The sequence below is a fragment of the Oncorhynchus mykiss genome, chromosome 28 (genome assembly GCF_013265735.2).
Source record: "Oncorhynchus mykiss isolate Arlee chromosome 28, USDA_OmykA_1.1, whole genome shotgun sequence".
NCBI classification, from domain to species: Eukaryota; Metazoa; Chordata; class Actinopteri; order Salmoniformes; family Salmonidae; genus Oncorhynchus; species Oncorhynchus mykiss.
The window spans coordinates 21,073,126-21,099,738 of NC_048592.1; the positions used below are offsets into that span (position 1 = coordinate 21,073,126).

General features: G+C 49.2%; 1 protein-coding gene across 4 annotated transcripts in view; it reads left to right on the forward strand.

Annotated features, from left to right (window-relative positions):
• Positions 1 to 26,613, forward strand: part of LOC110508723 (E3 ubiquitin-protein ligase RNF220) — a 191,776-nt gene that overhangs the window by 111,962 nt on the left and 53,201 nt on the right. For all 4 annotated transcript variants that reach the window (XM_036967080.1, XM_036967079.1, XM_036967083.1 and 1 more), the window contains exon 3: positions 19,916 to 20,045. In XM_036967080.1, the coding sequence (XP_036822975.1) occupies positions 19,916 to 20,045 (130 nt within the window). The remainder of the gene's footprint in view (positions 1 to 19,915; positions 20,046 to 26,613) is intronic.

A 26,613-nucleotide genomic window follows, 5' to 3' on the forward strand; every position in this document is an offset into this window, starting at 1 on the left:
TTCAACCTCTCTCTCTCTATCTCAACCTCTCTCTCTTTCAACCTCTCTCTCTCTCTATCCCACCTCTCTCTCTCTCAACCTCTCTCTCTCTCTATCTCAACCTCTCTCTCTCTCTGTCTCAACCTCTCTCTCTTTCAACCTCTCTCTCTCTCTCTCTCTCTCTCTCTCTCTCTCTTTCAACCTCTCTCTCTTTCAAACTCTCTCTCTCTATCCCACCTCTCTCTCTCTCTATCTCAACCTCTCTCTCTTTCTATCTCAACCTCGCTCTCTCTCTCAACCTCTCTCTCTCTCTCTCTCTCTCTCTCTCTCACTCTCTCCCTCTCGCTCTCTCTCTCAACCTCTCTCTCTCTCAACCTCTCTGTCTTTCAACCTCTCTCTCTCTCTCTCTATCTCAACCTCTCTCTCTTTCAACCTCTCTCTCTATCTCAATCTCTCTCTCTCTATCTCAACCTCTCTCTCTCTATCTCAACCTCTCTCTCAACCTCTCTCTCTCAACCTCTCTGTCTTTCAACCTCTCTCTCTCTCTATCTCAACCTCTCTCTCTTTCAACCTCTCTCTCTCTATCCCACCTCTCTCTCTCTCAACCTCTCTCTCTCTCTATCTCAACCTCTCTCTCTCTCTGTCTCAACCTCTCTCTCTTTCAACCTCTCTCGCTCTCTCTCTCTCTCTCTCTCTTTCAACCTCTCTCTCTCAACCTCTCTCTCTCTCTATCCCACCTCTCTCTCTCTATCTCAACCTCTCTCTCTCTATCTCAACCTCGCTCTCTCTATCTCAACCTCTCTCTCTCTCTTAACCTCTCTCAACCTCTCTCTCTCAACCTCCCTCTCTCTCTCTCTATCTCAACCTCTCTCTCTCTCTATCTCAACCTCACTCTCTCTATCTCAACCTCTCTCTCTCTCAACCTCTCTCTCAGCCTCTCTCTCTCAACCTCCCTCTCTCTCTCTCTCTCTCTCTCTCTCTCTCTCTATCTCAACCTCTCTCTCTTTCAACCTCTCTCTCTCTTTCAACCTCTCTCTCTCTATCTCAACCTCTCTCTATCTCAACCTCTCTCTCTTTCAACCTCTCCCTCTCTATCTCAACCTCGTTCTCTCTCTATCTCAACCTCTCTCTCTCTCTATCTCAACCTCTCTCTCTCTCTATCTCAACCTCTCTCTCTCTCTATCTCAACCTCTCCCTCTCTATCTCAACCTCTTTCTCTCTCTCCATCTCAACCTCTCTCTCTCTCTATCTCAACCTCTCTCTCTCTCTCTCAACCTCTCTCTCTCTCTCTCTCTATCGCAACCTCTCTCTCTCAACCTCTCTATCTCTCTCTCTATCTCAACCTCTCTCTATCTCAACCTCTCTCTCTCTCTATCTCAACCTCTCTCTCTCTCTGTCTCAACCTCTCTCTCTTTCAACCTCTCTCTCTCTCTCTCTCTCTCTCTTTCAACCTCTCTCTCTCTTTCAACCTCTCTCTCTCTCTCTATCTCAACCTCTCTCTATCTCAACCTCTCTCTCTTTCAACCTCTCCCTCTCTATCTCAACCTCTTTCTCTCTCTATCTCAACCTTTCTCTCTCTCTATCTCAACCTCTCTCTCTCTCTATCTCAACCTCTCCCTCTCTATCTCAACCTCTTTCTCTCTCTATCTCAACCTCTCTCTCTCTCTATCTCAACCTCTCTCTCTATATATCTCAACCTCTCTCTCTCTCTCTCTCAACCTCTCTCTCTCTCAACCTCTCTCTCTCTCTATCTCAACCTCTCTCTTTCTCTATCTCAACCTCTCTCTCTTTCAACCTCCCTCTCTCTCTCTCTCTCTCTCTCTCTCTCTTTCAACCTCTCTCTCTCAACATCTCTCTCTCTCGCTCCCTCTCTCCCTCTCTCTCTCAACCTCTCTCTCTCTCAAAAGCTCTCTCTCTTTCAACCTCTCTCTCTCTCTATCTCAACCTATCTCTCTTTCAACCTCCCTCTCTCTCTCTCTCTCTCTCTCTCTCTCTCTCTCTCTCTTTCAACCTCTCTCTCTCAACATCTCTCTCTCTCTCTCTCTCCCTCTCTCTCCCCTCTCTCTCTCTCGCTCTCTCTCTCTCAACCTCTCTCTCTCTCTCAACCTCTCCCCCTCTCTCTCTCTCTCTCTGCCATGCAGTTTCTCCACAGCACAGAGAAAACTGACACTCTGATACTCTTCTCAGATGAGTGGAAATATAGCAGGCAGCATGAGCCGCAGAGATAGAGATATGCACACTGAGGGATTATCCAAGTTCCCCCGTTTGTGACAAGGGCTGATAACAGTTAGAGCTGAAAAGGGATGGGGGCTGAGCGGGGCTGAGCATTTCAGACCGGCAGAGAGCAAGAGGTGTCAATCCATCACTGGGGGGATTTCAGGGGAGGAAACAGAATCGTCTGAATCATCCTCTCAACGGTAACAATAACGTCAGCCACAAAAGGCCATAGAATATTGTGAAACATATCGTTTAAAGGGGCTATATAGAGAGGTTTGAATAGACACCCATTTTGGTGTATTCCTGATTTGTATCTTGCATTTATATTTCCCTATCTCTCCTCTAATCATTCTAGGAATCTCATTGTGTGTATCCTGACACCATTGTGATGTTCCAGTGCTGGACATATATCAGATACAGCAATTGCCCTTTTAAATCAAAGATTGTCTAGGTCTAGTTATCTGCTAGGCAACCTGACCAAACAAGCAAAACCAATACTGAGGCAAGTAGTGAGTAAATGACTTAGGAGCCAAATGCAATCTGTCCTCTCCTCCTGTTCTGTTCTGTCCTCTCCTCCTGTCCTGTCCTTTTCTGTTCTGTCCTCCTGTCCTGTCCTCTACTTCTGTCCTACCCTGTCCTCTCCCCTCCCCGTCCTGTCCTGTTCTCTCCTCTCCTGTTCTGTTCTCTCCTCCTGTCCTGTTCTGTCCTCTCCTCCTGTCCTGTCCTGTTCTGTTCTGTCCTCCTGTCCTGTCCTGTCCTCTACTTCTGTCCTATCCTGTCCTCTCCCCTCACCGTCCTGTCCTGTCCTCTCCTCCTGTCATGTCCTGTTCTGTTCTGTCCTATCCTCCTGTCCTGTCCTGTCCTCTCCTTCTGTCCTGTTCTGTCCTCTCCTCCTGTTCTGTCCTCTCCTCCTGTCCTCTCCTCTTGTCCTGTTCTGTCCTCTCCTCCTGCTCTGTCCTCTCCTCCTGTCCTGTCCTCTCCTCCTGTCCTGTCCTCTCCTCTTGTCCTGTCCTGTCCTCTCCTCCTGTCCTCTTGTCCTGTCCTGTCCTGTCCTCTCCTCCTGTCCTGTCATCTCCTCTTGTCCTGTCCTGTCCTGTCCTCTCCTCCTGTCCTGTCCTCCTGTCCTGTCCTGTCCTCTCCTCCTGTCCTGTCCTCTCCTCCTGTCTTGTCCTCTCCTCTTGTCCTGTTCTGTCCTCTCCTCCTGCTCTGTCCTCTCCTCCTGTCCTGTCCTCTCCTCTTGTCCTGTTCTGTCCTCTTGTCCTGTTCTGTCCTCTCCTCCTGTCCTGTCCTCTCCTCCTGTCCTGTCCTCTCCTCTTGTCCTGTCCTGTCTTGTCCTCTACTCCTGTCCTCTTGTCCTGTCCTGTCCTGTCCTCTCCTCCTGTCCTGTCCTCTCCTCTTGTCCTGTCCTGTCCTGTCCTCTCCTCCTGTCCTGTCCTCTTGTCCTGTCCTGTCCTCTCCTCCTGTCCTGTCCTCTCCTCCTGTCTTGTCCTCTCCTCTTGTCCTGTCCTGTCCTCTCCTCCTGTCCTGTCCTCTCCTCCTGTCTTGTCCTCTCCTCTTGTCCTGTTCTGTCCTCTCCTCCTGCTCTGTCCTCTCCTCCTGTCCTGTCCTCTCCTCTTGTCCTGTTCTGTCCTCTTGTCCTGTTCTGTCCTCTCCTCCTGTCCTGTCGTCTCCTCCTGTCCTGTCCTCTCCTCTTGTCCTGTCCTGTCCTCTCCTCCTGTCCTGTCCTCTCCTCTTGTCCTGTCCTGTCCTCTCCTCCTGTCCTGTCCTGTCCTCTGCTCCTGTCCTGTCCTCTTGTCCTGTCCTGTCCTCTCCTCCTGTCCTGTCCTCTCCTCCTGTCCTCTCCTCTCCTCCTGTCCTGTCCTGTCCTCTCTTCCTGTCCTGTCCAGTACAGTTCTGTCCTCTCCTCCTGTCCTGTCCTCTCCTTTTGTCCTGTCCAGTACAGTCCTGTCCTCTCCTTTTGTCCTGTCCAGTACAGTTCTGACCTCTCCTCCTGTTCTGTCCTCTCCTCCTGTCCTGTCGTCTCCTCCTGTCCAGTACAGTCCTGTCCTCCCCTCCTGTCCTCTCCTTTTGTCCTGTCCAGTACAGTCCTGTCCTCTCCTCCTGTCCTGTCGTCTCCTCCTGTCCAGTACAGTCCTGTCCTCCCCTCCTGTCCTATCCTGGCTACCACAGCATTGTATTGAGAGATGTCTAACTAGTAGCCTGCCTGGTTATTATTCCCCTGCTTTAGTGTTTTGACCCCCTGGCCATATTTCTGAGGCTCAGTGCTCCTGACACAGTCCGTCTGGCAGATGAGAATGGGAGGGAGAATGGGAGGGAGAATGGGGGTGATGTGTGTGTGTGTGTGTGTGTGTGTGTGTGTGTGTGTGTGTGTGTGTGTGTGTGTGTGTGTGTGCCTGCTTGTGCATGAATGCTTCCGTACATGTCTGTGTGTGGAAGGGAGGTTTATCCCTCCCCTCCACTCTAGACAGGTGCCATGTTAACAGCGCTAGCTGTGCAGTGAGCCCCAGCCGCTGTGGCCCCAGTCAAGGGGGAGGTGGAGGGGAAAAGGCGGAGGTCTATCTACTCTGGGCTTAGGCTGTAAATGGCTTGTGTGATGGAGGTGTTAGCCTGTACTGTAGCTGACAGATGAGTGCAGGCTAGGAACAGGAAATCCCTGCTACTCTCCTCCTGCATGCCTGCCTGCTGTGGAAGTGGGAGCTCAGGGGTCGGGGATTGTGTGGGTTGGGCTGGGGTGGTGTGTGTGCGTATGCGTGTGTGTGTGTGTGTGTGTGTGTGTCAGGCAGCAACAGACAAAGAGGGAAGTCTCCAGTGGTGAATCAATCAGTGGCTCACTTTCCTTTCGCCCCTGTTGTCTATGAGGACAGGGCTGGGAGGTAGTAATGCAAGCATGTGGGTGAGAAGAAGACTGATCATCTTTAAACTTTCACTGACTTTGAGGCTTAAACTACGAGGGAGGGCTGGGGCTGGTCTCATCACACAGACACAAACACACAAGAATCTGATTCACCCAGGTGGTGCTGAAATTCTTCTCCTCCTCACTAGCCTCTAGCACAATAGTCACCAACCTTCTGAGTCAAGATCACTTTCTGAGTCAAGATCACTTTCTGAGTCAAGATCACTTTCTGAGTCAAGATCGCGTTCTGAGTCAAGATCACTTTCTTAGTCAAGATCACTTTCTGAGTCAAGATCACTTTCTGAGTCAAAATGCAAGCCGAGATCGACCGCTCAGATAAGCCTAGGCAACATTAACCAATTAAAAATGGTTCTGTAGCAATGAGGTTTGTGCTGTAGGCTATAGGGTCAATACATAATCACTGTGTATTGGCTATGCTTCGAATTGCCCTGCCAATGTCCCACGTGGCTCAGGTGGTAGAGCATGGTGCTTACGTCGCCAGGGTTGTGGGTTTGATTCCCATGAGGGACTAGTATGGAGGGGGAATGTATGCAATTGCTACTTACTATAAGTATCAGTTTTTCACAATTCATGACATTTAATTCGTAAAAATTGCCTGTCTTAGGTCAGTTAGGATCACCACTTTATTTTAAGAATGTGAAATGTCAGAATAATAATGATTTATTTCAGTTTTTATTTCTTTCATCCCAGTGGGTCAGAAGTTTACATACGCTCAATTAGTATTTGGTAGCATTGCCTTTAAATAGTTTAACTTGGGTCAAATGTTTCGGGTAGCCTTCCACAAGCTTCCCACAATAAGTTGGGTGAATTTATGGTCCATTCTCCCTGACAGAGCTGGTGGAATTGAGTCAGGTTTGTAGGCCTCCTTGCTCGCACACACTTTTTCAGTTCTGCCCACAAATTTTCTATAAGATTGAGGTCAGGGCTTTGTGATGGCCACTCCAATACCTTGACTTTGTTGTCCTTAAGCCATTTTGCCACAACTTTGGAAGTATGCTTGGGGTCATTGTCCATTTGGAAGACCCATTTGCGACCAAGCTTTAACTTCCTGACTGATGTCTTGAGATGTTGCTTCAATATATCCAAATAACTTTCCTCCCTTCATGATGCCATCTATTTTGTGAAGTGCTCCAGTCCCTCTGCAGCAAAGCACCCCCACAACATGATGCTGCCACCCCGTGCTTCACGGTTGGGATGGTGTTGCAAGGCTCCCCCTTTTCCCTCCAAACATAACAATGGTCATTATGGACAAACAGTTATATTTTTGTTTCATCAGACCAGAGGATATTTCTTCAAAAAGTACAATCTTTGTCCCCATGTGCAGCTGCAAACCGTAGTCTGGCTTTTTTATGGTTGTTTTGGAGCAGTGGCTTCTTCATTGCTGAGCGGCCTTTCATGTTATGTTGTACCTGTTTGTACCTGTTTCCTCCATCATCTTCACATGGTCCTTTGCTGTTATTCTGGGATTGATTTGCGCTTTTCGCACCAAAGTACGTTCATCTCTAGGAGACAGAACACGTCTCTTTCCTGAGTGTATTGATGGCTGTGTGGTCCCATGGTGTTTATACTTGCATACTATTGTTTGTACAGATGAACATGATACCTTCAGGAATTTGGAAATTGCTCCCAAGGATGAACCAGACTTGTGGAGGTCTACACATTTTTTTCTGAGGTCTTGGCTGATTTATTTGGAGTTTTCCATGATGTCAAGCAAAGAGGCACTGAGTTTGAAGGTTGGCCTTGAAATACATCCACAGGTACACCTCCAATTAACATAAATGATGTCAGGTAGCCTATCAGAAGCTTCTAAAGCCATGTCATCATTTTCTGGAATTTTCCAAGCTGTTTAAAGGCACAGTCAACTTAGTGTATGTAAACATCTGACCTACTGGAATTGTGATACAGTGAATAATGAAGTTAAATAATCTGGCTGTAAACAATTGTTGGAAAAATGACTTGTGTCGTGCACAAAGTAGATGTCCTAACTGACTTGCCAAAACTATAGTTTGTTCACAAGAAATGTGCAGGTCCTTTGTTCTATTACTTTTGAGGCACAGCTGAGTGAGCATAATAATTAGCTCTATATTTTGTTTACTGGATTGATGGCCTGCATCTGACGGTCATTCTGATGGGAGGGAGCATCGGCGAGGCCGCCTCTCACCCGACTCACCGTCCCTCCTCTCACCCGACTCACCGTCCCTCCTCTCACCCGACTCACCGTCCCTCCTCTCACCCGACTCACCGTCCCTCCTCTCACCCGACTCACCGTCCCGCCTCTCACCCGACTCACCGTCCCTCCTCTCTCCCTCCTCTCACCCGACTCACCGTCCCTCCTCTCTCCCTCCTCTCACCCGACTCACCGTCCCTCCTCTCTCCCTCCCTCCTCTCTCCCTCCTCTCACCCGACTCACCGTCCCTCCTCTCTCCCTCCCTCCTCTCTCCCTCCTCTCACCCGACTCACCGTCCCTCCTCTCTCCCTCCCTCCGTTGAGAAAAGGGTACACAGTCTTCCAGCTGATGGCGAAACTCAAGTCGCATGTTGTTACTCCTATGACCAGACATTGTGAAATATTTCTCGATATTAAAAAGGACACAATCCGCTAATAGCAACACACAACACTTTGCCGACCCTGGCGCTAGGGCTGCTGAATCAAGTGCACCTACAACCAACAGCGGGAAATTAATAAAAAAAATAGGACTGCCTTGGATCGACCAGGAATGCCTTGGATGGACTATGAATGCCTTGGATCGACCAGGAATGCCTTGGATCGACTAGTAATGCCTTGGATCGACTAGTAATGCCTTGGATCGACCAGGAATGCCTTGGATCGACTAGTAATGCCTTGGATCGACTAGTAATGCCTTGGATCGACTAGTAATGCCTTGGATCGACCAGGAATGCCTTGGATGGACTTGTAATGCCGCAATCATCCAGTTGGTGACCATTTAGCCTTTACAGTCTTATCCAGATTTTATGGCTCAACCAAGGGCCGATTTGCAGATCTATATCTGTGAAACAGGGAACTCTCGCCGAGCCACGGCCTTGGACTGTTCTGTATAATGCCAATCATAATATACATTTTCACAAACACCATAGAATATGTATAATGTCTGACACATGATTTTACTAGTCTCAGTGCTGAAGACGTGAAAATACTGTATGTGTATGTCATCAATCTAGGAATGGTTTGGCGTGTTTGCAGTGTGTGAACGTGTGTTTGTATGCCTGTGTTTGTGTCCGCGTCGGTCGTGCGGTTTGGCACACCATCTACAGTGTAGTGACAGGCGATGGGGGTTAATAACCTGGGACGTGGGAGGAGGAGTAGGAGGTGGGAGGAGAACAGCTCTAACTCTCCCCTCTACTGCCTGATGACATGCTTCTTCTCATTCAGCCTCCACTCCCAACCTGCATTCAGCCCCACCGTCAGAATTCAATTAACTCGGCTGGCCGCTGTTGTGTCGCTATTAGAGGTAATTAGTTAAAACATCAGAGTATAAACGGTTAATTGGCTCCGGTAATTAATTCCCCCACTCAAGTATATGAGAGTGAGAGAGAGAGAGAGAGAGATAGGGGGTAGAGGGAGGGAGGGAGGGAGGGAGGGAGGGAGGGAGGGAGGGAGGGAGGGAGGGAGGGAGGGAGGGAGGGAGGGAGGGAGGGAGGGAGGGAGAGAGAGAGATAGGGGTAGAAGGAGGGAGGGAGAGAGAAAGAGAGATAGAGGGGGTAGAGAGAGAGAGAGAGAGAGAAAGAGAGAGAGAGAGAGAGAAAGAGGGAGGGAGGACGGTGGTGTTGGTGGTGGTGATGAAGAGCAACCTGTGGGGGTTAGCTATCTGTGGCTGAGCGCTAGCTATCAATTACTGTTAAGCATTGTTCAGGATGAGCTCTGAGCACCCGCTCCACTCCCAGGTGGCAAGCAGATGGCAAATAACACTCTCAGCAGCAGCCAGCCGACAACAGCAGCCAGCCAACAACAACAGTCGACAACGTCCCCCATGTCCCTGCTAAAAGTGAGAGAGGGAGGAGGGATCCCAGCCTAGTTAACGTGCAGCACTCAACACTCTAGCTAGCCTCATCAGCTAAAACTAAACCAAAACAGAACCCACCTTAGCAAATGGACTTCAGCTCCTATTGAAGAGTGATGGGAAGGAAGACCTAACCATGTACCCGGTTGGGCCCGTATTAATTAGAGTATTGTTCTAAAGAGGCCGGGGGAAATGCAGTGCATGTGAATAGGTGTGAAAATAATACTAGTGTGATGGTTAGTGCTTAGTCAGCCCCTGTGCTCAAAGTGCTGATCTGAGCCCCAGCACTGACGCTGCTGTTTCTCCTCCCACCATGATGAGCCCTTTGGGATGGAAATGAGTCCTGACCACAGCAGAGCAGCCCACTCCCTGCTAGAGGCTAGAGACACACCTCACCTCTGTATAGCTGAAGAGGTACAATTGAATAGGGGGGAGTAGGGCGTAGAGGAGTTAGCTTTTGACTCGCTCATCACGACCCCTATCTTAGCTGGTGAGAAATGGTCTGAATGAGGTTTGCCCACCTCATACCCTCTTACCCCACACCTGCTCAGTGCTCACACCCCATCCCCAGCATCTCCAGAGGGAGGCGACCCAGGCCAGGACCCAGACCAGGACCCAGACCAGGACCCAGACCTCACATCCTGCCTGCTCAGCAAACCAAACAGGGCTAGCCAAGGCTTGCAAATACATTCTACTCTACCAGCTCCTCTTCCGTCCCTCTTCCATCCACTACTACCCAGGCCTTCTCTCTTCCCTACCAGCAGTAATGGCCCCCTTCCCCTGGGGAGAACTGAAGGAGGTGGAGGGGGGTGCTGTGGATGTGCAATGGTGGCGGCCACTGTCTCTGTGTTCAATTCCCTTCTAAAGCTCCTTCTCTCCCACCCGCCCTCCTTCTCTCCCTCCCCCCAACAGCAGCCGGGGGCCGTAGGGGGCTGAGCGGAGAAACAGGCAGGCTGGCAGATCTAACCCAGCAGTATCACCCTCATTTCCTGGGTCAGCGCCTGGGTAATGGTCTATTAATTTGCTCCATTCTCCCTTGTGAGGCAAAACTCAATCTCCCAGTCCCCAGCACACTGCTATACTGTGGACAAGGTGATTGATTGAATAAACAGCTGTCATTAACGTGAGCGCCCTGCCACCGCCACCACCAGCCACTCTCCCCTCTTACCCCCCATACACTGCCCCCGTCAACCCCATAGGCCCCCACTAGCACACACACACACACATACACACAAACGCACACAAAACACACACCATCCCTCCACTGCTTCAAAAGAGGTGTTAAAACGTCAGTAAATCACTTAGCTAAGGATTTATTACATTGTTGTGATTTGTTGACTAGAAATCAGCCTACATGATGACATTGTTTTGATCTTTGTACAGCTTGTAACAAGTATTTTCAATCTCACATACTGTAAGTGTAAGCGTACACTGTTAGCATTTTAATCCCATTTTGACAGATGTATAAAATCACTTTTCCTGAACACATCCCACTTGACTAAAACAGGACGCACAACAGACGCTTTCCTCTTTTGCCTCTTCATTCTGCTCACGGAGACGAGATTGCCTTTGCTTTTTTTAAGGTGACAACGGGGCTGGGTTTGGAACTAGCAGCGTGATCAGTTTTGAGCAGGGCGTGGAACACTGGTATTTAAAAACACAATGCATCACTGTCAGACCCCGAGCAGACGAGCAGCCCCCTGTGTGCTGGCTAGAGATCTCCTCCTCTGCTCCTCTTCCTCCTCGCCTCCCCGCCTCGCTCATCATACCGGCAGGCGCGGGGTGCCAAACTGAAGATGACCCCGTTCCATTTCATCAAATGTCCTCTGAATGAACAGCCAAGCTCCGTCTCCCATCCGTCTCCCAGCCCCTCCCACCCCCTCACTGCAATCAGCCCAGTAACTGTCCAGCCTGCTTAAATCACCAGTTAGAATAAACCAAATCACCACACACACAGGCATACACACACCGGTGCACACACACTCCCCTTACCGGCCCCATTGCCTTAATTGGCCTCGTTTTGACTTCAAAGCCCATATTTCCATCATGAAGATGACTTCAGGGGAATCACCTTGCGTTGATTTAGGTTTAGTGGGGAACCCAAAATGAAGGGTGACAGGATTGGTGGATTTATTTTATTCTGCATGCGAGGCAGTGTCATTTTGGAGAGGGGGATGAGAGGGGGATGAGAGAGGAATGAGAGGGGGATGAGTGGGGGTGAGAGGGGGATGAGTGGGGGTGTTACAGCCTCAGGCATGGCAAGGAGGAGAGGAAAGAAGGGGGAATGTCTAAAGGAAAGAAAAAAAGGGCCCTTCGAATCAAATCAAATTCCCCTTATCGCACATTGTTTGAAGACGTTATCTGGCAGGGTAATGCGGTTACACATTGAGTTTCAGCTGAGAGATTTCATTGTTTACTGATGTTGGCGGTTTTAGGGGGCGAGGCGATGGGAGTGATAGGAGGGTGCCTGGCGTAAACACTTGGTGCATGTCGGGAAACTCATTTACGGCTCCCTGGCATGAAAAACAAGAGGAAAATGCAACTAGGTGGACAAGGAGAACAGACTTCTTCAAGGGCACCAGACAGGCTCCATATGTAGACACTTTGTAATTCCATTTACCAAACTGTTTGTGTGTGCCGGCTCCCCTCAGCAAACTCTTAAAGTCACACCTTGCCGTTCGTTCTCTAGTCTTATTGTGCCTTGGTGTGCATTTTACATGTTATTCATTAGCTGATTGTCGTACGAGCCAATTCAATGCATTCTCATACACATGCTGTACAGGCTCACATATAAGGAATAGGATGCCTGGAGTAGTGCACTATAGAAGGAATAGGGTGCCAGGAGTAGTGCACTATATACGGAATAGGGTGCCATGAGTAGTGCACTATATAAGGAATAGGATGCCAGGAGTAGTGTACTATATAAGGAAAATGGTGCCAAGATTAGTGCACTATATAAGGAATAGGGTGCCAGGAGTAGTGCACTATATAAGGAATAGGGTGCCAGGAGTAGTGCACTATATAAGGAATAGGGTGCCAGGAGTAGTGCACTATATAAGAATAGGATGCTATTTCAAACCCATAGACCTATGCAGAAAATACAACTCCACTCAAGATAATATAGGCCTAAAGATCCTGCTTCTCAGGTTTCTCTTTAAAAGACAAATGATCATCTCCTTCTGCCAAAGACAAGTTCAGGGGCCTCCATTAATCTGGAAGTAAAAGTGACAGATCCTAGCGCGATACAGTCAAATGAAGTCAGCACATAATTGATGCTAATTGATCCTGTGTAAGTGCTGCTCGGCAGGCAGAATGGAAAGAGGGATGCAGAGAGGAAATAAATGAATGGAGAGAAAAAGGTATCATGTCAGAGACTTTGATTGTTCTGTGAGGTTTTGTGAGATACTTGGCGGTGGGTTATAAAAACATACACGGTGAGAAATTGTTCCTTTGTTCTCAACGTGACGTACCATTGTCTTTGTGATTTCAGTCAGACATTTAGAGAACCTTTGGAAGTCATCTATTTGGTTCTCTCTCTGTTTAAATCTGACCTAACAGATTATAATCATGTGCCGTATATATTACCTGCATAATCATTTAGAGCTTGTTGACGCACACACACGCACGCACGCACGCACGCACGCACACACACACACACACACACACACACACACACACACACCCGCATACACACACACACACACACACACACCCGCACGCACGCACACACACACACACACACACACACACACACACACACACACACACACACACACACACACCCGCACACACACACACACACACTGCTCCCGCCTGCCCCCGCCTGCTCCCGCCTGCCCCCGCCTGCTCCCGCCTGCCCCCGCCTGCTCCCGCCTGCTCCCGCCTGCTCCCGCCTGCCCCCGCCTGCTCCCGCCTGCCCCCGCCTGCTCCCGCCTGCTCCCGCCTGCCCTCGCCTGCTCCCGCCTGCCCCCGCCTGCCCCCGCCTGCCCCCGCCTGCTCCCGCCTGCCCCCGCCTGCTCCCGCCTGCTCCCGCCTGCCCCCGCCTGCTCCCGCCTGCTCCCGCCTGCCCCCGCCTGCCCCCGCCTGCTCCCGCCTGCCTGCCAGTCTCCACTTAGAGCACCGCTACAATGGTAACACATTTGGATTTCAAAAGGCGCTCCAGTCCTCCCTGAGAGCCTGTTAGTAAAATGTCTTTGTTCTCTGGCCAGTACATTACACATTAGGGAGCTAGCAGTGCTGAGCTCTTGTTTCAGCAGCAAACAGCAGACTGCATGGGGCTCTGTAGAAGGAGAACTGACCACAGCAGGGCTGCCTGTGTACACACACATGCACACACACACCATGGTTACACACTCATAACAATTACTAAAATCCTTTCCATAAAAGCTATTTTAACCCAAAATTGAATATTGCTAATATTATTCTTTGAGTATATTTTCCCACAAAAGCCAGTGAGACAGTATCTACTGTAGATACATATGTTATTATGTTTTACAGATACGTAAGGTGTATAGGTTCTTTCTGCGTTTCAAAACAGTTAAATGAAACAGGCCCATGCTATTTGAGTTCCATTGTGAAACGCTGTGAAAGGGCAAACCAGTTAGTAGGCAGACAACTCACAGGCCTGTGCTACCAGAGTTGTGCCAGTGGCCCTCTCTAAATTGTAGCAGCTAGCTGCAGCCTTCATTCAGCATAGTCTGCTTCTCTTCTCTAAAGGGTGGGTTGTAACAACATGTAAGAAATGTCGGGGTGAGCACCAGAGCTGTTATACATCGCCACGTACCAACCCAGCCTCATCCGGCCCACTCAGCTAAATTCACCCCCCTCACATCCACCAATAGCCATAGCCATGCAGCATGATAGGGACTGTGCAGCCATTTGGCAGCTCTGATAAGACCGGCAGGCAGCGGAGCATGACACAACAGGACGCAACACCCCCATTCTCAATCTCCTCCTCTTCTCTCACGCTCTATCTTTCTCTATCCATCTCTATCTCTCTCTCTCACTCTCTATGTCTCTCTCTCTTTCTCTATCATCTCTCTCTCTCTCTTTCTCTCTCCAGCTCTCTCTCTTGCTCATTCTCTATCCATCTCTCTCTCTCTCTCTCTCTCTCTCTCTCTCTCTCTCTCTCTCTCTCTCTCTCCATCAGGCTGCAGTCTTGCTCTCATGCTCTCATTTCACCATCTGTCGTCTAATCGGCTGTCTCAATTTCTCATAACACCTCTTATCATTGATTTTAAGGAAAGGGGTTAAGTGATGGGAATACTTTAGATAATTACAGTTTGCCTGGCTGGCATGTTGTGGTGGAGGAGGGAGTCAGGTGATTGTGCCTGAGTGTGTCCCAAATGGCACCCTATTCCCCATTTAGGGCACTACTTTTAACCAGGGCCCATAGGATTTGGTTCAAAATAAGTGCTCTACATAGGGAATAGGGTGCCATTTGGGATGCAGACACTGTGTGGCATTAGTCGTGTCTTGGAGACGAGTGGAGAGGACTCGGGCTGGTTAAGTGGAGTGCCCTGATAAAGGTAAACGGTGGCAGAGATTAAAAGGAGAGATTGGGGGCCAGGCAGTGAGGCAGGGTGGGATGGGAGGAGAAGATGAGATGATCCATCTTGGCGCATTAGAAGAGATCAGGCCAGCACTCAATCAGAACCGTCAGGCCACAGCGAGCGGAGGCAGCAGCCTCTTCCTTCCTTCCCCTGGTCGTGTGGCATTTTGGTGAGGAATCTCAGTACTAAAAAGTTCTGTCAGGCCTATTTCCTTGTTATTGCCCCCCTCCTTACCCTCTTCCTCCCTCATTCCCTCTCTCCCTGCCTGCTTCAGCGTCCCCTTCGCTCCCACAGATTAAATGGAGGAGTCACCCCCCCCCCCTCTCAGAGCTAAGGGGTCCGGCGGAGGGGGGCATCCCGCATTAATCATCTTTAACGCGCTGACAAGTGCCGCGTGCAAAACCCCCTCCTTCCCCAGGATTTATCTCTCTGTCGACCAATTCCCATCACTCACTGCCCTGAGGGAAAGAGAGAGACAGAGAGAGAAAGAGGGGGGGTTGAGAATGAGAGAGGCTGAGAGAAAGGGATAGAGAGAGAACTAGGAACTGACAAGAGGACGAGGGGTAGAGCGATGGGGATAAAGTGAGAGAGAGAAAGGGAGAGAAAGCAGAGGGGAAAGGGTCAATGAGGCATCCACAGTACAGCATCAGAGGAGAACAAGAGAGAGACCAATAGACAGAAAGGGGGAGCAGATTCAGTACCCAGATGTGGCTGTTTAGAGAGGGAGGGGCACCTGGGTCCACCTGTCTCTGTCTATCTGGGATTGCTCCCTCTCTGTTTCACTGTTCCTCGTGGCCCATGATTAATCACAGGCTGTCTGCCTTTAGTCAATCCTCTCTGGGGAGGACGTGGACACTAGGCTGGGGGGCTGCAGCCACACATAATGGGCCTGTCTATAGGAAACACATTAGGTCCCCAACACACACGGTGGGCACTGGGCCCTTATTGATGATGCCTGTGACAGATCAGGAAAACTTTGAACATGTGACATCATAGGTGAGATTGAAAGATTACCACAGGGGATAAGAGATGGCCTGTTGTCAGGGGCTGAGATTGGACAGAGAAATATGTGATTTGGAAATTACACAAACATTTGGAACTCAGAGCAAAATGTATTTTTGCAAGTTCAAACACTGTGTTTCAGAAGTAGACAAACTTTAACCAAGCAACAGACAATATGTCCAACTGTCTTCTTGAAATTCTCACTTTAACACCCACCCATAGAGGGAGAGAGAGGGAGAGAGAGGGAGAGAGAGACAGACAGGGAGAGAGAGAAACCATGGAAACTGTGTGTTTGATGTACTTGATACCTTTCCACCTATTCCGCTCCAGCCACTACCACGAGCCCGTCCTCCCCAATTAAGGTTCCACCAAACTCCTGTGCCCTAAATCCTGGAGCATCTGCCCCATCATGCTGTATGTAGACTCTGTGGGATGAAAGAACTAACATAGTTCATTCATACATCTGGTGTAATTATCACTAAACAAATAAGCTTTAAGCTAATGGGACCTAAAGTCTTACGTACATGTTTTCTTACTTGCACTACAAGTCTGGCAACATAATATATATAACGTCCCGAAATGTGCAGAACTTATACAATTGACAAATTCGGACTTTTCCTGGCGTGTTAAAATGGTCGTCAGTGCTGTGAGGCCCTGCAGTCTGTCCTGTCCAGTGTCACAGCCCTGCCTGCCTGCTGCCTACAGGCCCTCAGGGAGCCCTGTCTCTGTCACTGCCTACCCACACCACACTACGGCTGCAGAGATCAAACAGCTCTCTCCTCTCTGAGCTAAGGTTACGTATCTCAGGTTAGTTGGTGTGTGTGTGTGTGTGTGTGTGTGTGTGTGTGTGTGTGTGTGTGTGTGTGTGTGTGTGTGTGTGTGTGTGTGTGTGTGTGTGTGCGTGCGTGCGTGTGTGTGTGTGTGTGTGAGAGTATGTTGGGGTGTGACAGGTGACACTGAGGTGGTTAAGGGGCCGACAGGTTCTCATTGCAGTGATCAGGACTCCATTACTAAACCCATTGATTGTGTAGGGATGAATTAAAGGGCCTGACTCGAGAGGCGATTGGCCACACAACCACACACACTACCATTGTCCTCAGACATACAGGGAGTCTAGACCACCGCATAGTCTGTCTACCTCTTCCCACGCAAACAGCACCAGAATAACGGCTGTTGTCCTCTGGTACACACATAACTCGATTGGTATTTGTAGCATATTTAACTTTCTGTTTTAAAAAATCCAGACATTAAAAACCTACACTGTCTGACAAAATTACCATTGATGCAACATTGTAGCATTGTTACTTGCACAATTGTCACAGAACTGAGAGCCTGCAGTCAAACAAAAAAGTGAGGTTATTTACAACAGTAGATGAAGCCCATCTCCCCAAAAAAGTCTAAATCAACCAGGGACAATAAGTCCAGTGATGTCTGTGTTTTCTCGGTTGCCTACAGAATTGAAAGCACTTCATCAGCAAAGGAATGGGATTGGATCTTTCTTTGTTTACTGTTGCGGACCGTGATTCCTTTGGCATGACTCAAATGATCTTGTCAGGGCAATAAAGCTGACCACTGCTTAGTGGAGAGAAGTGAGGGGTAACGGAGACATGTGGCAAAGAGGAGAGAGACAGGTACAAAGACTGCAGGAGATGAAAGCAGAAAGAGAGAGAAATATAGAGACAAAGGAAGAGGGGAATGGATAGAAACAGAGGAAGAGAAGAAAGAAAGAGAAAAAAGGGAGAGAAAGAATGGAAAGAAATAGATGGAGGACGAGCAGAGCGAGGGAAAATGAAAAGGTAGGGGCAGAAAATGAGAAATACATGTGCAGGGATGCAGCGGGCGAGAGAGGGAGGGAGCTGAGAGAAACACAGACACGCAGAATTGTAATCGATTACCTATTTTTCAAAGTCACTTAAAGTGTCCAGAGTGTGGGGCTGTTAAGTAGTAGTGCTGGGGAATAGGAGTTGAGTATGCGTCGGCACGCTTGACTGGGAGACAGGCGGGGAGGAAGGGGGTTAGGCTGAGAGACACAGTGTGTGTGTGTGTGTGTGTGTGTGTGTGTGTGTGTGTGTGTGTGTGTGTGTGTGTGTGTGTGTGTGTGTGTGTGTGTGTGTGTGTGTGTGTGTGTGTGTGTGTGTGTGTGTGTGTGTGTGTGTGGGTGGGTGTGTGTGTTCAACAGTAGGGATGCATCCTAACATTGTCCCTGCTAGCTCCTTACTGATGAGTCTGTACTCTTGCAGGAAATAGTTGTGACAGGCCAATATCTGGGCAGGGATATGGGCCCCTGGAGGGCCCCTGGCTGCAGTATGCTGCTCTGCTCTGTGTTTATGTGTGTGTTGTCTTGGAGGGAGGTGAGACTGATCCATCACCAGCTCAAACAGGGTAGCAGCACATCACGTCACTAGACAAATACAACACTGCCCTCTGGGCAGTGTCAAGGACACAGACGTTCTGGGCTTAAGGATTTATTCTGAGCACAGAGCAGATAGCTAAGGCTTTATAGTGTTTAGGACTATAGACGTTATAGCCCAGATCTGCTGCCCTGTTCCTAGGTTACCTCCCAGGTAATAGCCCTGTCCAACTCCATTTGTACACAATGGACGAGACGCTTGTTGAGGACAGCTTTTGGAGCCATTATCAGGAAGGGTCCTCAGAGTCAAGCACACAAACAGGCAGGACCAAGAAAACCTGTTTGTGTGTTTGTGTTGTACCTTAGGAATGTTATTTGTCTGACTGTAGCACCTGTTTTAATTTGGCACATTTCTGTTACCTCAAACCTCAAAAGCGTTTAGTTGTCTTCCACTCAGTAGAACCCTGATGTCACTGCGTTCAGACTTGGCGTCATGGGGGCAGATAAGGACAACAGTGTCCCACTGCCTGTGTGTTCCTGATTTCAGGGCAGAGAGACAGGGAGGGCAGGGGGGACAGGGGACAGTGTCGCCCGCCACCCACCCACCCTCCTGCCTGCCTATACCTACACTGTTGTCACCCTGACACCCCGCCCCAACAGGATATCCTGTGTCAGGGTAGGCCCATTGTTCCTGGTCTAAGAATAGACCCGTCTGATTGGCCGACACGGGATCCAAAACAGCAAAGACAGAATGTTGTGTCACAAATGGCACCCTATTTCCTATATAGTGGACTACTTCTGACCAGGGTCCTGGGTCCATGGTATTGCACTATATAAGGAATAGGGTACCATTTGGGAATCAGAAAGACAGCAGCAGAGAGCGAGGAGGAAGTCCCCTTCATCCAGAGACCGAGGAGACTGAGGAGATATTTTTACTAGGAGACACTTTTAGCCCAGACGCCTCCTCTATACCTAGATATGACACACACACACTCAGAACTCATAATACACTCCTGTTTACACACACACACACACACACACACACACACACACACACACACACACACACACACACACACACACACACACACACACACACACACACACACACACACAGACAATGAACTGGCTCATTACATCATACTGTATGTCCTTCAAGCCCTTGTTTGAGTTCTCTGGGTTTTAAACATGTGTGCATGAGTACAGTATGCCTTTGCTGTGATATGTTTGAGATGACATAGAGCCAGAATGTGATCCATGGAGTGTGGCTGGGTTCAATCAGTCGCTCACTCTGTTAGTGTTAATGAGGTAACTGGAGACATACGTTAGGGCCCAGCGATTTTCAGTCCAGGAAAGTGAAATCTGAGGCACTTAATCCTGCTGCCCCATCCATCCCTCCCTCCCGCATGCCTGAGGGACACGGCCCTGTGGACAGATCTCATCCTAGCTTCCCTTGATGTCTCTCTTTCTCCCCTCTTTCTCCCTCTCTCTTTCTCTCCATCTTTCCTTCCTCCTCTCTATGTCTGTCTTTCCCCATATCTCTCTCTCTCTCTCTCTCCCTCTCTCTTTCTCTCCATCTTTCCTTCCTCCTCTCTATGTCTGTCTTTCCCCATATCTCTCTCTCCCTCTCTCTCTCTCTCTCTCTCTCTCTCTCTCTCCCCCTCTCCTTCTCCCGCTCCCTCTCTCTCTCTCTCTCCCTCTCTCTCTCCCTCTCTCTCTCTCTCTCTCTCTCCCTCTCTCTCTCCCTCCCTCTCTCCCTCTCTCTCTCTCTCTCTCTCTCTCTCTCTCTCTCTCTCTCTCTCTCTCTCTCTCTCTCTCTCTCTCCCTCTCTCTCTCTCTCTCTCTCTCTCTCTCTCTCTCTCCCCCTCCCTCCCTCCCTCCAGGTAAGAAGAAGGTGTCTCTGTATGACAGCCAGACGCCCATCTGTCCTATCTGCCAGGTGTTGCTGCGTCCAGGAGAACTGCAGGACCACATGGAGCAGGAGATGGAGCGCCTCACCCACATGCACCTCAGGTCAGACCCCTGCCATGTTACACCACACCGAGGGGGTTCAGCTGTACTCCTGGACCCCTAGATTACAACACCAGGGACATCCCCTGACTCCCTGTCCGCTCCTCTGCAATCCACAGTTCACCACCACAGCCATGGCATCAGAGTGATGCCTGCACCTCTGGGGCCATTACACGCTGTAGGGATAGAGCTGAATCACTCACTCAACTAGGTTTTCACATCTGCATCATTTGTAATGGCAGGGAGGGGCCACGTAGACGACAGTTCTTCCATGTCTCTACTGAGGGTACACTCTTTGAAAAAAGGTGCTGGATAATGGTTCTTTGGCTGTCCCCGTAGGAGAACCCTTTGAAGAACCCCTTTCCGCAGAGGGTTCTACATGGAACCCTAAAAGGTTCTCCTATGGGGGCAGCGGAAGAACCCCTTTTGAAACCATTTTCTCTAAGAGGGTACACTAGTACTCTTTAGTTGTCAGCTTTGGATAAGCTTTTGGAGAGACAAGAGCCCCTCCCCAACCCCTGGTATTCCTCCTAATACTGCAGTGATACCTAGGCTTTTGGAGAGACAAGAGCCCCCCCCCCCAGCCCCTGGTATTCCCCCTAATACTGCAGTGATACCTGGGTTTTGGGACAGACCAGAGCCCCTCCCCAGCCCCTGGTATTCCCCCTAATACTGCAGTGATACCTGGATTTTTGAAGGACTTGGTTAGCCAGGAAAACAAATCAACTGCAAAAATCCCTGACAGATGTTCATTCATCTCCTGGTCTTTGACAGAGCTTGTCCATGGTAAGTATGGGAGTAGATAAGAGAGATCTGGAGGTGGACTTACAGTATGAATGCCATTCTTACTGACTGTGGAGGCTTCAGCAGAGAGATCGCGGTTCACTTCAATAGTCACCCTGTGATGCGTCCAAAATGGCACCCTATTCTCTATATAGTGCACTAATGTACTTTTTATCAATGCCCTACTTTGGACCAAGGCCCATTAGGGCTCTGGTTAGTGCACTATATCCAGGTTTACAGTGGGATAAATCAAACTATTAACCCTTCAGATTGGAGGCTGCCATTTGAAATCATATTTCACCTTGATCGCGTGACCGAGCGCTCCTTACCCACCCTGCTTGATAGCACCACCTATTAACCCACCCAAGGCAAAGAGCTAGGAGCCTCACTTCTTCACTCCTCATGGAAACCAGAGCTTGTTGACTTAGGGCCTGCACGCCCTCCGCCACACATCTGAATGAATAATCCCTGTCACCTGCAGCAGTACATGTGTAACGCATAGCACCAGTGGCATGTTCCCCACTTGCTCTCTCAGTGTGTGTGTGTGTGTGTGTGTGTGTGTGTGTGTGTGAGGGACGTGTAACAGTGAGAGGGTAGAGAGGAGACGGGGGAGGGGTGTGTGCCTCTCCGCTCTCTTCTCCAGACTGTTATCCATCATGCAGCAGTGAGGAGTTATCATTTAATAATTAATAAAGGGCAGCGGCCCACCCTCTCCTCCAACCCCTCTTCTGCGGACACGGAGAGCCTGCCTGGCGGGCCCTGGTGGTCGATGGCAGCGGTTATTTAAAGAAATGGCGTCATCCTTCCTGGTTTGTCAGGGGCGGACACTGCTGAGCGTCACGGCCCCGTGATTTAGCCTCGCCTGCACCAGTCCCATTAACCCCATTGCGGTTGCCACGTGAATTATGCCTGGATATACCCCGGCAACGCACCGCCGTTTAGTCTTGTGGGGGAGGGATAGGAGAGGTCTTCATAGAGGAAGTGGGGGCAGCGAGAGAGAGAGAGAGGGAGAGAGAGAGAGAGGTAGAGATGGAGCGAGGGAGAGAGAGGTAGAGAGAGAGAGAGGTAGAGAGGGAGAGAGAGACAGAGAGAGAGGGAGAGAGGGAGAGACAGAGAGAGAGAGAGAGAGAGAGGGGTAGAGAGGGAGAGGGAGGGAGGGAGTGAGAGAGAGAGAGAGAGAGAGAGAGAGAGGTAGAGAGGGAGAGAGAGGGAGAGAGAGAGAGAGGTAGAGAGGGAGAGAGAGACAGAGAGAGAGGGAGAGACAGAGAGAGAGAGAGAGAGAGAGAGAGAGGTAGAGGGAGAGTGTCTAGTGCAAAGTGTCCTTGCTCCCGGCTGCCAGTCCAAGTTCTATGTTTAGCTCCAATACAATCACTGCTGGGCTTAATGGGAGAAATGATTTCCGTTAGATGATGAATCTCCGTTCAGACCGCGTTGGAGCTTTAATCTTTTCGTGTCTGTGTGTAAAGCGACGTCGGGTAATGGGGTTAGCTAAACTGGTCAGTTAGCTTTTCATAATTTCATTAATGTCTCTCACTGTATCGCCAAAAAGTATTTTCAAGATGGATGGTGATCCCTACCTCTGTGTAAACCCTTTTCTGCTCTGCCACAATGCCCCTAGCCTGTGGAACCCCATACAGAAGTTGGATTAGAAGGCTATGATAGGACTTCCAGACCCATCCACTCATCTGTAAAGAGTATAGTATGTCCTTACGACAGCAGGGAGGTCCTCCCGCTTCCATCTCTCTCTCTCTCTCTCTCTCTCTCTCTCTCTCTCTCTCTCTCTCTTTCTTTCCCTCTCATTTCCTCTCCCTTTCTCTCTCTCCCTCTCCCCCTCTCTCCTTCTTGCTCGCTCCCTCCCTTCATCCATCTCTCTCTCTCTCTCTCTCTCTCTCTCTCTCTCTCTCTCTCTCTCTCTCTTTCTCTCTCTCTCTCACCCCACTCTGCTGTCCCATTCCTCCTGCTCTGCCACAGTTGCCGGGCGAGGCACCAGCGTTACATTGGCGCACAGATCATTGGAAGTGACATGGTGAATTTGTGGCAATTTGTAGTAAATGTCCCTTTAATGATAGCGTTTCATTTTGCACCAAATGAGACGAGAGTGCATGTAAAATGGAGGAGGCTGTTTAAGATGTAGCATTAGGCAGATGGTGTGGGCCCGTCAGGGGCCCAGGAAGGGCCCTGAGTGGATGTGTGTGAGATTGGGACTAGCTGCCAGAGCCACTGGCTCCCCAGTGGCCTTGGCCGATGGGGCCGCCTCGCCTCTCTCATCCTTTTCCTCCACTCCTCATGTATGGACATGGAAATCTATCATGCCCTTTACACATCAGCCTGCTCACAGGGGCAGAGCAATCTACATATCCCTCCACCCCACCACCCATCCCCTCCACATAATCAATTTGCCTCCAACGGAGCGAGCTTGAGCTGGGTGGCGAACGACACGAATAGCGAAAAGCAATCTTTATCTCGAGCTTACAACCCCTCCCCCCAGACTGGAACTTTGACCATTTTCATCCTTTCTTTCTTTCTTTCTCTCCCTCTCCTTCCTTCCCTTTCTCTCTCTCTCTCTCTCTCTCTCTCTCTCTCTCTCTCTCTCTCTCTCCTTCCTTCCCTTTCTCTCTCTCTCCCTCTCTCTCTCTCTCTCCTTCCTTCCCTTTCTCTCTCTCTCTCTCTCTCTCTCTCTCTCTCTCTCTCTCTCTGTCTCTCTCTCCTTCCCTCTTTCTCGCTCCCTTTCTTTTTTTTGTTACTTGGTTTCAGTGGGATGTGTTTGGATAGGTCTGGGAGAGAGGAGGAGCAGAGGCGGTGTAGGGGTTATTGTAAAGGCATCCTATCAGGCCCCTATAGCCAACTGGCCGTTGCTAACCTTATCAACCAACAGTCTAGGAGATGAAAGCTTAGCATTCTGCCATAGCTGTCAAAGAGCAGTCAAAATCATGGGCAGAAATATCAAACATATTCAGTTCACATGAACTTCTACTGCTTTTATGGAGATTTATATGGCTGGAAAAAGATCCCTTTTCTTTGGTAAATCTGCTACACTATTCACATTTATCATTAACAAAACACATTTGAACTCTTGTTTCGGCAACCTCTCTTTCTCCCCTTTTCCCTCCGTCTTGTCTATTTTCTCTCCTGGCTTTGTTCCTCATTTCAAAACGATGTCATTGGTTTGACATGACAGGCTGGAAGCTTTTTGCCTGAGCGTTGACATCAAAATTCATTGAAATGGGCACGTGTGAAGAAGCCGCAAGAAGCCCCACCTGCACTCCTTCCCCATCCACCCCTCTCTCTCTCTGTTTTCTTTCATCTCGCCTCTCTCCCCTCCCTCTCTCTCTCTCCTTTCTGTCACCTCACTGTCACTGACAACAGCACCCCAGTGTTGAATCTCCTTGTTGTCGCTCCCTATCTGGTCCCAGCCACCAACAACAAGTCAGCTTTTGTTATTGTTTCTATGGAGTTTTAAGGTAATAAATGTAAAAACAGAAACACTCGACATTCAGGAAATAGATACTGTACCCTGCATTACACGGTGCCTGAGTATGTAACTACTGTTCATTCTTTTTGTCAGTACTCTTTCTTCCCAGTCCTTCCGAGTGTACAATACCCACAAATACAACTTTTCCACAATGCTTGAGTAGGCTCCTACTAGGTCTAGTCTTTAAAGGAATCAGACATGGTGGACACCCCCTCAACCCTCAGCCACTAAAACCTTTGACCTGTGTTAGTAAGAGTCTCTCTGCATGGCCAGTGTGGCCGGGGTCTCTCTTCCAGATTGATGGTGCAGTACATTAGTTACAGTGCTCTGAAAGCAGCAGGCCCTCCTGTCCTGTCTGTCGGGCCAGAGTGGAGGGATGAGTGTGACACAGCCTGCACAGAAACAGATAGAGACACAGCCCAAACAATGCTGCCTCACTCCCTACCTGCCTGTTTCACTGCCTGCCTGCCTGGCTGGTGGATTTATGATGGCGGTGAGTGCGTTTATTATCTCACAAACAGCATAGAGCCCGTGTGGCGATTTATCCCCTTTCAAGGTCCATCCCTGATTTGTGTTGGCAGATCAATCACGAGTGCCTCCACAGAGGGGCTAGGGGAGGGGACAAGGCTTATTACCTGATAAGGGAGGCAGGACGAGTGGTTGAACCCGCCCTCACTTGCCATTCATTACACCCATCTCTGGTTGCCTAACTGACCGGAACCTCAACCAATGGCCACGTTAGGATTTTTATCAGGAAGATAAGTATTTCTTCTTTCTGAGATTTGATTGTAAATCAACTCATCTCTACTTCCTGTTTACCTTAGTTGGTCTACTTAGTTTCCTTGATTCCTTCCTGCAACACCTCGTCTGTAACCTCCTGTATGAGGCCGCACCCCCTCCACCCCCACACCCCTCTTCCCCTCTCCAGTCGTCCACTCCGGGGACACGCTCGCCTGACAAATCACGTTGTCAGATTAGGACCTGGGCAAATTCAATTTCAGCGCCTTGCCAAAGCCGCTCTGAATCTGGGGCTGTGCATGGGACACAAAGCGAACATGACAAGGGTGACTTTTTTGTCACTTCGACCTGGCGCATCATAAAAATGTATCCTTGTTGCAGTGAAAGGAGAAGATAGGGAGGAGGAGCGAAATAAAGAAAGACTGAAATGGAGAGCAAAAGGGAGAAAGAGGAAGAGAAGCTAGACAGGGAAAGTAACAAAACAGAAGAAAACTGAGAAAAAATTAACACAAAATAAAATAAAATGAATGCCAAGAGGAGAGCCCCAGCCAACCTATTCATGCACAGGGAGACGGAGGGGGAATGATGAATATTCATGTCTCAGGGAGCAGGAGAGGGAATGATGAATATTCATGTCTCAGGGAGCAGGAGAGGGAATCATGAATATTCATGTCTCAGGGAGGAGGAGAGAATTATGAATATTCATGTCTCAGGGAGCAGGAGAGGGATGATGAATATTCATGTCTCCGGGAGCAGGAAGGGGAATGATGAATATTCATGTCTCAGGGAGCAGGAGAGGGAATGATGAATATTCATGTCTCAGGGAGAAGGAGAGGGAATGAGGAATATTCATGTCTCAGGGAGCAGGAGAGGGAATCATGAATATTCATGTCTCAGGGAGCAGGAGAGGGAATCATGAATATTCATGTCTCAGGGAGGATGAGAGGGAATGAGGAATATTCATGTCTCAGGTAGGATGAGAGGGAATGAGGAATATTCATGTCTCAGGGAGGAGGAGAGGGAATGAGGAATATTCATGTCTCAGGGAGGATGAGAGGGAATGATGAATATTCATGTCTCAGGGAGGATGAGAGGGAATGAGGAATATTCATGTCTCAGGGAGGATGAGAGGGAATGAGGAATATTCATGTCTCAGGGAGGATGAGAGGGAATGAGGAATATTCATGTCTCAGGGAGGAGGAGAGGGAATGATGAATATTCATGTCTCAGGGAGGATGAGAGGGAATGATGAATATTCATGTCTCAGGGAGGATGAGAGGGAATGAGGAATATTCATGTCTCAGGGAGGATGAGAGGGAATGAGGAATATTCATGTCTCAGGGAGGATGAGACGGATTGAGGAATATTCATGTCTCAGGGAGGATGAGAGGGAATGAGGAATATTCATGTCTCAGGGAGGATGAGAGGGAATGATGAATATTCATGTCTCAGGGAGGATGAGAGGGAATGAGGAATATTCATGTCTCAGGGAGGATGAGACGGATTGAGGAATATTCATGTCTCAGGGAGGATGAGAGGGAATGAGGAATATTCATGTCTCAGGGAGGATGAGACGGA